Consider the following 12,464-nt stretch of genomic DNA (forward strand, 5'->3'; position numbering starts at 1 on the left):
TTCTGTACCCCTCCAAATCGGAAGAGGCTCCCCTCTGTTACTGAATCTGAGACTAGAGAAAGCATCATTTTAGATTAATTTTAGGTTAATCTGAAGCCGTGTTGTGTCCCAGCATGCTGCTGCTAATAGACCAGTCAGATTTTTTTGTTAAAGCATAAAAAGCAAACATCCCCATGCTTGCTAAAACGGCTTTAGGTGGTTGGAATAAACAAAAGCAAAAGATGGAAACATTACTCTGGGAATACAATCCCCATGAAAGCTGAAACAGATCTCCTTTCTTATTTAAAGGGCATTAAACATAATCAACATGTTATCAGGTAAATTTCATTTGAAAGCCTGAAAATGTCAATTACTAGCCCTCAGTTACTTCCAAAGAGATGAACAGTCCCATCTTCTCACTGGGAAATTTGAGGAGTTTGGAGGGAGATGGGCTAAAATGGACATTGCCCCAACCCTGGTCTACTGTGTTGAACTTCCAAACTCTAGACTCAGCCTTGCAGCTGCCGGAGACCACACTCTGTGTCTCAAGTTAGGAATCAAAATAAATAAATGAGGAATGAACACAGTAAGTTGTAATATATTTACAAAGGATGATAACAGAAACTGCAGTAATCATCTGAAAGAATTACACACTCCTAAATGAAAAGCTGCCAAAATAAAAGTTAACAAGATAAAAGATGTAAAAGGTAGGTCAGGGAGAAAGGTGTCTGAGAAAGGGGAGGGAGAGAGAGAGAGGGAGGGGGAGAGAGAGAGGGAGGGGGAGAGAGAGGGAGAGGAGGGGAGGGGAGGTGGGAAGGGAAGGGGGAGAGGAGGGGGAGGGGGAGAGGGAGAGAGCATGAAGGGGGTGAGAAAAGAAGTAAAATGAGGCATAGAAAGAACCATTGAGGGGAAAAACAATGCCTAGAAACTATTTTTTGAATCAATAAATTCTCATAAATTTGACGTATTTACATTTAGCTGAAATGAAGTTGACTTAAACTGATGTTCCATCAATTGAAGCATACTATAATTTTATAAACATTGACAAAATAAAGGTGACTTACACAGACCAAAAGAATGTCCCGGCTCTCACCCCTTGCTTGGTGGCTGTAATCCATAGCTAATGAGGGAAATATAAGAGGCTTTTAATACATTCTGAGTTCTGGTCAAAGAAGAAAAAAACTAACATACATTAGATCTGATATTATACTCTACTCATGCCCACCATAAAATTCACAGTATTTCCAACCACTTTTCTTTCACATCTGGAAGTCAGACTCATTATTTCTCTAAATGTTATTCAATACATATTCTGAAAAGGTTCTCAAAAGCTCTGCTGCAATGCCACTAATTTCTGAAAAATATATTTCATCCCCAAAGTCTCTATTTTCTAGACCTGTCTTTCTGATCATTGTTTTAAGCATTACTTATGTGGCAGAATTCTGCGCATCAAAGGATGCAGGGGTAGACCATATGTTTCTTTTATGACTGCCGGCCTTCTGGAGTAGAGTCCCAATTTGGTACCCAGATGTCAGAATCCTTAATTCTAGCTTGTCATGTTTGACTTTAAACTAGATAAATGAGGGCAGAAAAAAAGAACTAAAACAACTACTTCTAATTTATAGCTTCTTCTATTTTGCTCATCTAGCTTTTCTTTTCTTTTTTAGTGAATGGGGCTCTAAGGGGAAGTTCCTAGGATAGGCTAGGTGAATGAAGCATTTCATGAGGAGTACTTTTAAATACTCTCTATGTATTTAAAAGTACTCTCTATATGCAGCCATTGATACATGCCTGCAATTGCAATACCAGGGAGTCTGAGGCAAGAGGACGAGTCTAGGATACACAGAGAGGTGAGGGTTAATTTTGTTTTGGGGTTAGTTGGTTGGTTGGTTTGGGGGTTTTTTTTGGGGGGTGGGTTTTTTGGGGGGGGTTGTTTTGTTTTGTTCAAGCTTCCCACTTTTGCATCCTGGACCCTGACCCTTGCTTCTGTCACCTAACCACAGCATGGGCCTGCAAAAAGTTACTTCATTATTTCATGCTTTGGTTTCCTTCCCAACGTAGATGGACTTTCTAGCGTGTGGGATGATGCTCTATTTTAATGAGTTAATTCACTTAAAGTCCTTGAACCAGTGTTTTAGCATTGGGTAAACAGTTCATTTCAGTCTTTTATTATTACACAATAGTGAAAATCAGTGGAATCCATTTACTTCAAGCATTAAAAACAGCTTACGGTGGCAAGTGTCCCACAAGTCTGTGGGAAGAAACCCTCTCAAAGGAAGAGAAGAGGCAATACATGAGGGGAACTGTAGTCCAAGACCAAAGCTAACAGGATCCTTTTCACAGTCCATTGCATCCAGACTTTGGGAGTATTTTATGACTCTGATAGAAATCTTTATTTTATTACTTATTTGTTTATTGTAGAAATATGTATTTGGGAAGCATAGGGATAAAGGAGTTTGGTTAACCATTTCCAAGATGCCTAGCTTGAAAGCTTCTGAAAGGATCCTAGAGCTCCTTTGAGCATCCAGACATCTACGTCCTAAAGATTCACAGCTACTGCAACTAACAAGTGAGCCATAAAGTAGGAGAATATTGACACCTTGGGTTTCTGATTGAGCAGGAGGGAGGAGGGCCTCACCTCCAACTCATGGCTTCCTCTGATCTAGGACATGTGGTTCTCTGGGATGGCTCAAAGATTTAGGAAACTCAAATTGCTCGAATTATCTCTTAGTCTGGTTCAGCACTGGGATACAACCTTCCACCTTATAGATAAACTCTGGCATGCTCCATCCAGTTTTCATAGTATAACCTAGACTTTAAATTACCCTCAGCAATCCTACCAACAAGAGATGACTCAAATTAAACCATCTTGTGTCAGCCTCTAAACTATACCAGATTCTATAGTCCTGTTCCTCGTAATATAGGACCAATGTTTATATTTATTTTATTTCCAGTGACACAAGCTTAGTTGTTTGCATTCATAGCCAAACAACTTCCTGGAAAAGCAGCTACCTTGCTGTTTCCAAAGAAACTGTATCAAATACCAGGTAGTGTTTGATATATACGAAATATAAGATCAACTTGGAACTTGCTAGAGAAAAAAAAATCATCACATGAACCTCTCAAATAATGACCTACATTTTCCAAAATTATAGTGTAGCGTTAATGCTGATGGATAGTGTTATCCGGACAAGGGGAAGTCCTAGCTTTAACTTTTAGCTGACCAGAAGAAGGATTTGCAGTGATAGAAGGTTGCAAATACAGTGTGGAGATGACAAGGAACAATGGTAAAGTTACTCTGACGGCCCTCAAGAAACCAAGAGTGAGGATATGGAAGGAATGGCTGGAACCGTTGGGTACATTGCTCAAAGGAGCCACTCAGATGCTGGCCTGGCCTAGCTCCACCCTGCTAAGGATAACCAAGATACCATTTGAGAATGAAGAAACATGTTATCTTGTGAGAATGTGTTCAAGAAAGCTTGTTAAAATATGGAATACTTTCTCAATAAAATGTTGGTGTGTACATTAAACAAACAAACAAACAAACAAACAAACAAAAAAACCAATAGTCCTATGTTTGGTATATAAAGGAAGAACCAGAGGGCTGTCTTCAGATGCTATACTTTCAGGACATTCCTAGCCCCCATCTCAACCCCTTGCCCTCCTCAGTGGACTGGCAAGCCCATTAATGTATTATATTAAAGAGTTTGGAGTAAATCGCTTATACTGGTGACAAAAATCGGAATCTATCTTTTTACATAGAATCTTTTATAGACTAGACTAGCCTTAAACTCATCACCTAACTGAAGAACCTGGTCCTGATAGCCTCTACCTTTCAAGGACATGTGCGTTCCATTAGTCTCAGTTTTCTGTGAACTTTCTGTATTTTCCAGAAAGTATCTGTTGGAAATCATAATTTATATCTGAAACATCCCAAAATATAAACTATTAGGACAACTTGAAAATCAATAAGTGTGTTTCTAGCCAGGCATGGTATTGTTCATCTGTAATCCCAGCAGTAGGAGGGTGACACAGGAGAATTACAAATTTGAGATCAAATATTAAAAAAAAAAAAAAAAAAAGTGCCCTTCTAAAGAAAAAAAAAAAAAGCAAGAAAATGGTCCTTCCTTCTTAGTAGCTACCACACTGACTATATTTCTAAAAGGAAATGAGGGGCCTAATCAGAAAAGAACAAAAAAGTAAATATCAAAGAAGATATGAAACTAAATTTACTCATGTAAGCAATACTCATTAATTATAGTAGAATACATACACATACCAAAAAAAAAAAAAAAAAAAAAAAAAAAAAAAAAAAAAACAAGAAAGTAAAAGGAGACTAGGCTGGAAAGTTAAAAAAAAAAATTAATGGGCTATGAAGGACAAGAGAGACATAGGAGAAAACCATGGTGTAAATACTCTATAAAAGATAATATATAAAATTATCCATACCAACATACAACTTTTCTTTTATTGTTTAGTGTACACACCAACATTTTGTTGAGAAAGTAGTCCATATTTGAATGCATTCTGGAACGCATTCTCACATGATAACTTGTTTCAAATTTTGTTTTAGATCTTATCAAACTAAGGGGTTAAAAAACATTTAATCTCATGGCATGATCAAAGTTTAGCAAATTCTGGGAGATTGAAGCATGAAAGGATGTCTTAAGTCAAATCCTTCAGAGGTCAGAAGTGTGGGAATTGTCAAAACTGAACGCACTAAAATGCTGGCCCCCCAGAAAAAGAAAAATGAAAACAACCCTCTACTAACTTTTTTTTTAAATAGAAAGAAAAGTTTCCTGATTCAGCATTAATTCGGAGAAATATAAGTTGTGATTTTTTTTCTGAATTTGAAGGCAGACATACATTTCCTTAGACGTTGTTAACATTTTAAGCAAATGAACTGAGCAGATACTGAGTGTGGACCTCCTACCCTTAATCCCTTGCTTTTTCTCTAGAAGCCCAACGCTCACCATCGGTGCTCTAGAAACTGTAGTGTGGAAACCAGGCAAATGCAAATATGATAGAAAGGTCTTGCTGTGTTGCCAGGAATGCTAAGAATCAATAAAGCTTCCCCAATGCAAGCAGGGTGATCAATAGGAAATTCAACACTTCCTGCAATTAACTATAATATGTAGGTATGGGAGCAGGCAAGTTTTAAAAAAAATAAGCTGTAAATATTTTTCAAAAATATAAGCAAACAATTATAACTCTTTTAGCATTTTTTTTTTGCAAATAAATTTTCCTGTACAGTCAAAGTCGCAGAGCTGTTAGGTAAGAGTTTTGAGTGACAAGGAGAATGAAGACTGAAGTGTGGACACTATGCCCCTCCTTAGATTTGGGAACAAAACACCCATGGAAGGAGTTACAGAGACGGAGTTTGGAGCTGAGATGAAAGGATGGACCATGTAGAGACTGCCATAGCCAGGGATCCACCCCATAATCAGCATCCAAACGCTGACACCATTGCATACACTAGCAAGATTTTATTGAAAGGACGCAGATGTAGCTGTCTCTTGTGAGACTATGCCGGGGCCCAGCAAACACAGAAGTGGATGCTCACAGTCAGCTAATGGATGGATCATAGGGCTCCCAATGGAGGAGCTAGAGAAAGTAGCCAAGGAGCTAAAGGGATCTGCAACCCTATAGGTGGAACAACATTATGAGCTAACCAGTACCCCGGAGCTCTTGACTCTAGCTGCATATATATCAAAAGATGGCCTAGTCGGCCATCACTGGAAAGAGAGGCCCATTGGACTTGCAAACTTTATATGCCCCAGTACAGGGGAATACCAGGGCCAAAAAGGGGGAGTGGGTGGGCAGGGGAGTGGGGGTGGGTGGATATGGGGGACTTTTGGTATAGCATTGGAAATGTAAATGAGTTAAATACCTAATAAAAAATGGAAAAAAAAATAAAATAAATCTACTCACAGGAAAAAAAAAAAAAAGAGTTTTGAGTGAGCAGAGGGACAGGTCAGATTGCCAACTCTGTACATGAATACATCATAGATTTTCGTGAACAATTTCACACATATCTGATGTATTTGGATCAGATTCTGCCTCCACTGCTTCCCCCGTTACTCTTCGGTCTCCACCCCTACCTTCAGCAGAAGTAGACAAGCTCCCCGAGAATCAGGAGTTAGGGAGAACCTGAAGGAAAGGGGGCAGGAAAACAGACCGTGGATAGCGTGCTGATCACTACAGCCAATGCACGAGCAACGGGGCTGCAGATACGCAGGGCCGGGGCTGCCAGCGCTAAGAAGATGGAGCCCCACTAGTTTGTTTGCTCGTTTGTTTGTTTGCTTGTTATTCCTCTTCTTTTGTTTGGGTTTGGTTTGTTTTCCATTGTTTTTCTTTTCCATACAGGAGATATAAGCCAGGCAAGTGTTCTACCATACAGTTATATCCCCAAGCCTCTTTTGACTTTTTCACGGGGGTCTCCCTAAGTTGTTCAGACTGACCTTGAACTTGTGATCCTTTTAACCTCAGCCTCTCAAGTAGCTAGGATTACAAGTTCATATCTAGAGCCTTACCCTCCCACACAACCACCTAGCCCCTAGGAGCTGAGGGCTGAACCGAGGACCTTGTACTTTCTAGGTTAAGTGCTGTATTGCTGGGCTAAATCCCCAAGCCTGGTCTTAAGGACAAACTTCCTAGGGGAAAAAAAAAAAAAAAAAAAAAAAAAACCTGTCTCAAATGAAGTACAGAGCATATCAACCCCAAGTACAGTCCACGGGGCACCAATGTACCAGTTTTTATTTATTTATTTAGTCTTTAGACTAGAAATGAATAAGCCACTCTCTTTCCCCATGCAACCCACAGATCAAAGCAGATGAGGGAATGACATTTTCAAAAGAAGTTGGTTTACCATATGATAGAGAAAGAAAGCTAGAACTGAATCACTTAGCTTTGCTAAAGCAGGCCTTCTGGGTACTCTTTTACATATGTGTGTGTGTGTGTGTGTGTGTGTGTGTGTGTGTGTGTGTGTGTGTGTATTTTAATTTACATATCGAATGTTATCCCCTTTCCTCATTTCCCCTCTGAAAACCCCCTATTCCATCCCTCCTCCTCCTGCTCACCAACCCACCCACTTCCCTGTCCTGGTATTCCCCTACACTAGGGCATAGAGCCTTCACAGGACCAAGGCTCTCTCCTCCTATTGATGTCCAACAAGGCCATCCTCTGCTACATATGTGGCTGGAGCCATGGGTCCTTCCATGTGTACTCCTTGGCTGGTGGTTTAGTCCCTGGGAGCGCTGGGGGTACTGGTTTGTTCATATTGTTGTTCTTCCTATGGGACTGCAAACCCCTTCAGCTCTTTGGGTTCTTTCCCTAGCTCCTCCATTGGGGACCCTGTGCTCAGTCCAACTGCTGGATGAGAGCATCCACCTCTGGCTACTCTTATATCAACTTGACACAAGCTAGGGTCATCAGAGAGGAGGAAGCCTCAAATGACAAAAGACCTCCATAATATCAGAGATAGATAAGCCAATAGATCATTTCCTTAATTAGTGATTAATGTAGATAGGTTCAGTTCATTGTGGGTGGGGCCACCCTTGAGCAGCTGGTCCTGGGTTCTAAAAAAAAAAAAAGCAGGCTGGGCAGGCAAGCCATAGAAAGCAAGCCAGTAAGCAGCACCCTCTATGGCCTCTGCATCAACTCCTGCCTCCACATTCCTTCCCTGTTTGAGCTCTCATCCTGACTTTCTTCAATGATGAACAGCAATATGAAAGTGTAAGCCAAATATACTCTCCTTTCCCCAAGTGGCCTTTTTGGCCATGGTGCTTCATCGCAGCAATGACAGATAGTTCAGTTGAAGTTTGGAATGGAATTAAGAGACCAGTGCCTGGTTTGCAAAGGAATACTTCCTGGCTAAGTACCTCAAGGGCAGCAGGGAAGCAAAACTTGTCCTGACTAAAGTAACTTAAGACAGTGGTTCTCAACCTTCCTCATGCTGTGGCCCTTTAACACATGTGGTTCCTCATGTTGTGGTGACCCCCGCCCCAACCCTAAAATTATTTTGTTGCTACATCACAACTGTAATTTGGCTACTCTTTTGAATCGTAATGTAATGTATCTGATAAGCAGGATATATGTGACCTCTGTGGGGGTCATCACCCACAGGTTGAGAACCACTGCCTTAAGCACTAAGACAAAGCTGCTGGGGATGTGCTCAGAAGTAGATCACACACTTTGTATGCACAAGGCCCTTGGTCCAATACTCAGCAACAAGAACAAAAAGAAACACAAGTAGTGGGGGAGGGGCATCCTGTAGCCCTGTAACGGCATATGGGAAAGAGGCAGAATAAAAAGGCATAAGAAAAGCAGGCAATAACTTGGACTTCCCAGCAGGCCCACCCCTCTGGCCTGGAAACTCACTCAAACACTGTTGTGTGGCCTTTTGCCATCTCTTTTTGGAGCCTGCTTTCCTCACTTTAGACTGCAATTCATTCAGCAGGATGGGCACTGCCCCACCAATAAGGGTGGGAAGGAATTCAAGGCCAGGCAGCTTGAGAAGAACAGGAACACATCTGCTCCCCTTGAAAACGCCCAGGAAGTTTGACTTGAGGAGACTCAAGTCGGGAAATGAGCTTGACTTGTTTCTCCAATGTGCAGATTGCATCAGTGCAGTGAGGTTACACACACACACATGTCTGAGAGTCCTGGCCTAACCTAAACACAGGAGTACTCCACTGACCTCTTCATCAGAAGGTGCAGGACTATATCAAAGCATTGTCAAAAAAGTGAACACCCTAAGGGACTCCATTAAAACACAAGTGAGATGCACAGCATCATGGGAAAGTGCATGACAACTTCCAATAGTCCACCCCAGATGTGAGCACATGGGGAGAGATTCCAGAGTGAGAGTGAACATGCCAATGGCTATTAAACGTGAAATTAAGTTGTAGAAGTGATATCATGAAAACTTTCTATAGAGCTTCAAAATTTCACATGAGCACTTCCTAAATCTTCATTCTATCTGCTAGGTTTTAAACAGCAACAAGAGGTGGCCCTTCCTCAGCATTGCATCTGACCTTGGTATTATTTAGCCAAATGTCTTATGTAGTTTCATCATTTGGGGAAAAAAGTGAATGGAATTAAATTGAGTTACCAGTCTAATATCTTTATAAATAATTTTTCTACTCAAATTAACTCAAATTATATTTTCACTTGGAACTTTATAAAATGTACAAGTCTAATAGACTTGCTTGTACACATGGTTCTAGAACATAAACAAATCATTCCTTACCATGCTTAATGCCTACATGCTTCCAGAATATATGCAAATCATTTCTGATAGTTCTTCATGCTCTATATGCTGGTGTACTTAGCAAATAGTTACTATAGCTTTTGTCTGTATGGTCAGATTTCAATACAATAAGTTTTGAAAATATAGCTCCAATGGTCCTTAGTATTCCCATGGTGCCTGTCTTCATCAAGATGATAGACAGAAAGACAAATCAGCTTCACCACAAATCTTGGAGAGCATTAGGAGACTTGGTCAAACGTGTCAACTCAGGGAGCTAGCGAGGCAGCAGGCCAACAAAGTAGAACAGAGAATTTACTTCATGGGACAGGTTAACAGATTCTTTCTGCTGGGTGTCGGCAGAAGGTAATGAATGTGTGGACTTTTCTGCTGCTGAGTCATGTTAACCCAGAGGAAGCTTGATGTCAACACCAAGGGTAAGGGGATCCAATTACATTGGATTACCATTTATCTCCATATGTCTGTGCAGTCCCTCAGGCAAGTTGTTTTCCAAAATCAAATTATTACCAAAGACCAACTAGCAATAGTCAGATAGTGCTCATATTTCTACCTTTTTATTTGCTCATAAAATATTCCTCTATCATAAACTTGTGAAATCTACCCTGTCAACAAATTTCACTGGGATCACCAACTAAATCATCAAAGCCTTCTGGGAATCCAGACTGAATCAAAACAGCAGAGTCAGAACATCTATTATAAAGAGCCTTTTCTACAGGCATACAGGAAGTCGGTCAGTGTTTACTTAAAAAGAAAAAAAAAAAAAAAAGAAGCCCACATTTATCCTTGCATAGTGATTTACCTATTAAGCGAGATGAATATTTTGACAAGAAATGACCTTCTCTCAGAAAGTGATACCTTAAAACAAAGGTCTAACTTATGCTCCTTACTCTGCCCATCTATGGCAGTGAATGTTCAGATCGTAGCTGTCTCAGCATATTGGCTGTGTGGGGTAAGAGAGGATGCTGCCTTCCTCTCTCACCCTTGGGTAGACTGTGCAGAGGTCTAACAACCCACCTCCCTGACCATGGCTGCGGAGACCTGTGAGATACAACCATTTCCCATTCTCCCTCTGAACATCTGATTGACTGTGCCCTGGTCCATGTTCCTGGGGTGATTCTGAGCCTTCCAACCTGCAGCTTGTACTCTTAAGCCTAGTTCTAGACAGTCAACAACCATGGTTTTATGTCAGTGCTTTTCTTGTGTCTGACCAAAGCAGGTTGCCTAACCATACAGTCACAGGAAAAACACTGGGGGAAGCTGCCTGAAGCCTTTTGATTTTCTGCCCAAGTGTCTAAGGTACACAACAGTATCCTCTTCAAAGTCTGCCTCAGTACTAAGGTAGGATCCCCATATTACACCTACCTTGTATGATTGAAACGGATTAAATAAAATAACCTACAAGTTTTTCTTGAGTTTTAATCCATTCTTTTTCCCCAGAAACCATTCTTCTTTCTGTTTAAGATATCACTGGAGTTAACATACCTGGGAACTCATACTTCTTTTTCTTTTGCATTGTATTCCCAAATTTAATAAATCAATAATATTTGTTCATTCATCTAGGAGTTGTGACATTCAACCACAATACATTTCTACCACTATCATCCCCCAGAAGAAATTAATCATCTCACACTTTTATCAGCATAACTTCTGTTCACACATGTACATACATAGATGCATATATATATATATATATATATATATATATATACACAAACATATACACATATATCTGTATGTGTGTACATATTATATTCCCACATGTATATAAGTATAAACATACAATACAAATATACCATATATACACATAAAAAATGTACACATATATGAACACACACATGAAGTATCAAAAGATGAAAACACCCCCTTTTTACACAAAATCTTTCAAGGTCCACAGGTCCACAGACACAAAGAACTCAAGACTTACCGGTTGGCCTCCCCACCATCTATGGTTAAACTTCTCTCGCCCTCGAAGATGGAAAGTAGCATCAAAGACAGGGTCATACATTGAATTGCCAACGATTCCATGGGATTCTGGATATAAACCCTTTGTGTAAGAGCAATTTTATTGTTAAAATAGCATTGTGATGATCTACACATCTTAGTTCTATCATCAGTTTTCTTAACATAGAAGGTTTTATGACAATATTAAATAAACCAAATCAAGTAGGATGTGCATAAGCCTGTGTTTTGAGTCCATTCTTATACACATGAATCGAAACTAATTTTAAGTCGTTTTAGAAATTTAAGATGGAGGCAAGATATATAATATCTGTCTTCTTGACTGCTGAAACTTAATGCACTGGACTTTTTTATTTCTTCCCTTGAAACGTATACATGTCTCCAAAGAGGATTCCACTTATGATTCTATTTCTTCTTCAAATCGTTAAGTTAAATAATCATAAGAATAGGAAAGTATGTTTGAAACAAGAAAATACGGTAGTTTGGAATGTTTGGAAATAAAAACATAGAAGCTCTGAAAGCAACATTCTTGTTGGAACGTTCAGAAGGCAGAGGACAGACTTCTCTGAAGCTGACAGTTGGATGGGACGCTCGGTTTGAACGATGCGTGAAAAAGCTGTCATTTTAATCGTGCAACTCAGTTTGATCATTCACAAAGCTTTGAGTGTGAACAAGAGGCAAACGGAAGAAGACAGATTTCCTTTGAATCCTGAGCAATATGGTCTTCAACTCCCCTTCAGGCCATCCAGCTTTGTCAGCTAGTAAAAGTCTGAGTTTCATCCCAGAACCCGTATGGAGAAAGGATAAAACTGACTCCCCAGAGTTGTTCCCTGACTTACACAATGCACATTCGTGCACACACACTTCAAGCAAATAAGTTTGACCAACACAAGCCAAACTATATTTCAAGGGACTTTTTCTTTTGTTTCCATTTTTGTTTTTGTTTTCTTTAGGAGAGAGACAGAACATGAAGTGGGGGAGCAGGGAATGGAAATGATCTGCGAAGAGTAAGAAGACAAGAAAGGATGCAAGAAAAATACGCTGTGTGAAATTTCCAAATCATATATTAAAAATATTTTTTTTAATTAAAGCGTGTTCTATATTTAAAAAATTAACCCCTGCCTTCACGTCCTTCCAGGATTGAATTAGACCTTGGGAAAACAAATACTTACAGTGGCCAGCGTATACAGATTAGGGAAGGTTTTTGTAGGGTACACAGGCCTCATGTAGGGAGCATGGGTGCCACAGGACCCTGGAA

At 40.0% G+C, this 12,464-nt stretch overlaps 1 protein-coding gene across 12 annotated transcripts in view; it reads right to left on the bottom strand.

The window, feature by feature from the left end:
• Positions 1-12,464, bottom strand: part of Enpp2 (ectonucleotide pyrophosphatase/phosphodiesterase 2) — a 113,889-nt gene that overhangs the window by 47,609 nt on the left and 53,816 nt on the right. For all 12 annotated transcript variants that reach the window (NM_015744.4, NM_001285994.2, NM_001285995.2 and 9 more), the window contains exons 7-9: positions 12,379-12,458; positions 11,172-11,291; positions 1,044-1,099 (exon numbers count right to left, since the gene is read on the bottom strand). In NM_015744.4, coding sequence (NP_056559.2) covers positions 1,044-1,099; positions 11,172-11,291; positions 12,379-12,458 — 256 coding nt within the window. The remainder of the gene's footprint in view (positions 1-1,043; positions 1,100-11,171; positions 11,292-12,378; positions 12,459-12,464) is intronic.

The sequence above is a fragment of the Mus musculus genome, chromosome 15 (genome assembly GCF_000001635.26).
Source record: "Mus musculus strain C57BL/6J chromosome 15, GRCm38.p6 C57BL/6J".
NCBI classification, from domain to species: domain Eukaryota; kingdom Metazoa; phylum Chordata; class Mammalia; order Rodentia; family Muridae; genus Mus; species Mus musculus.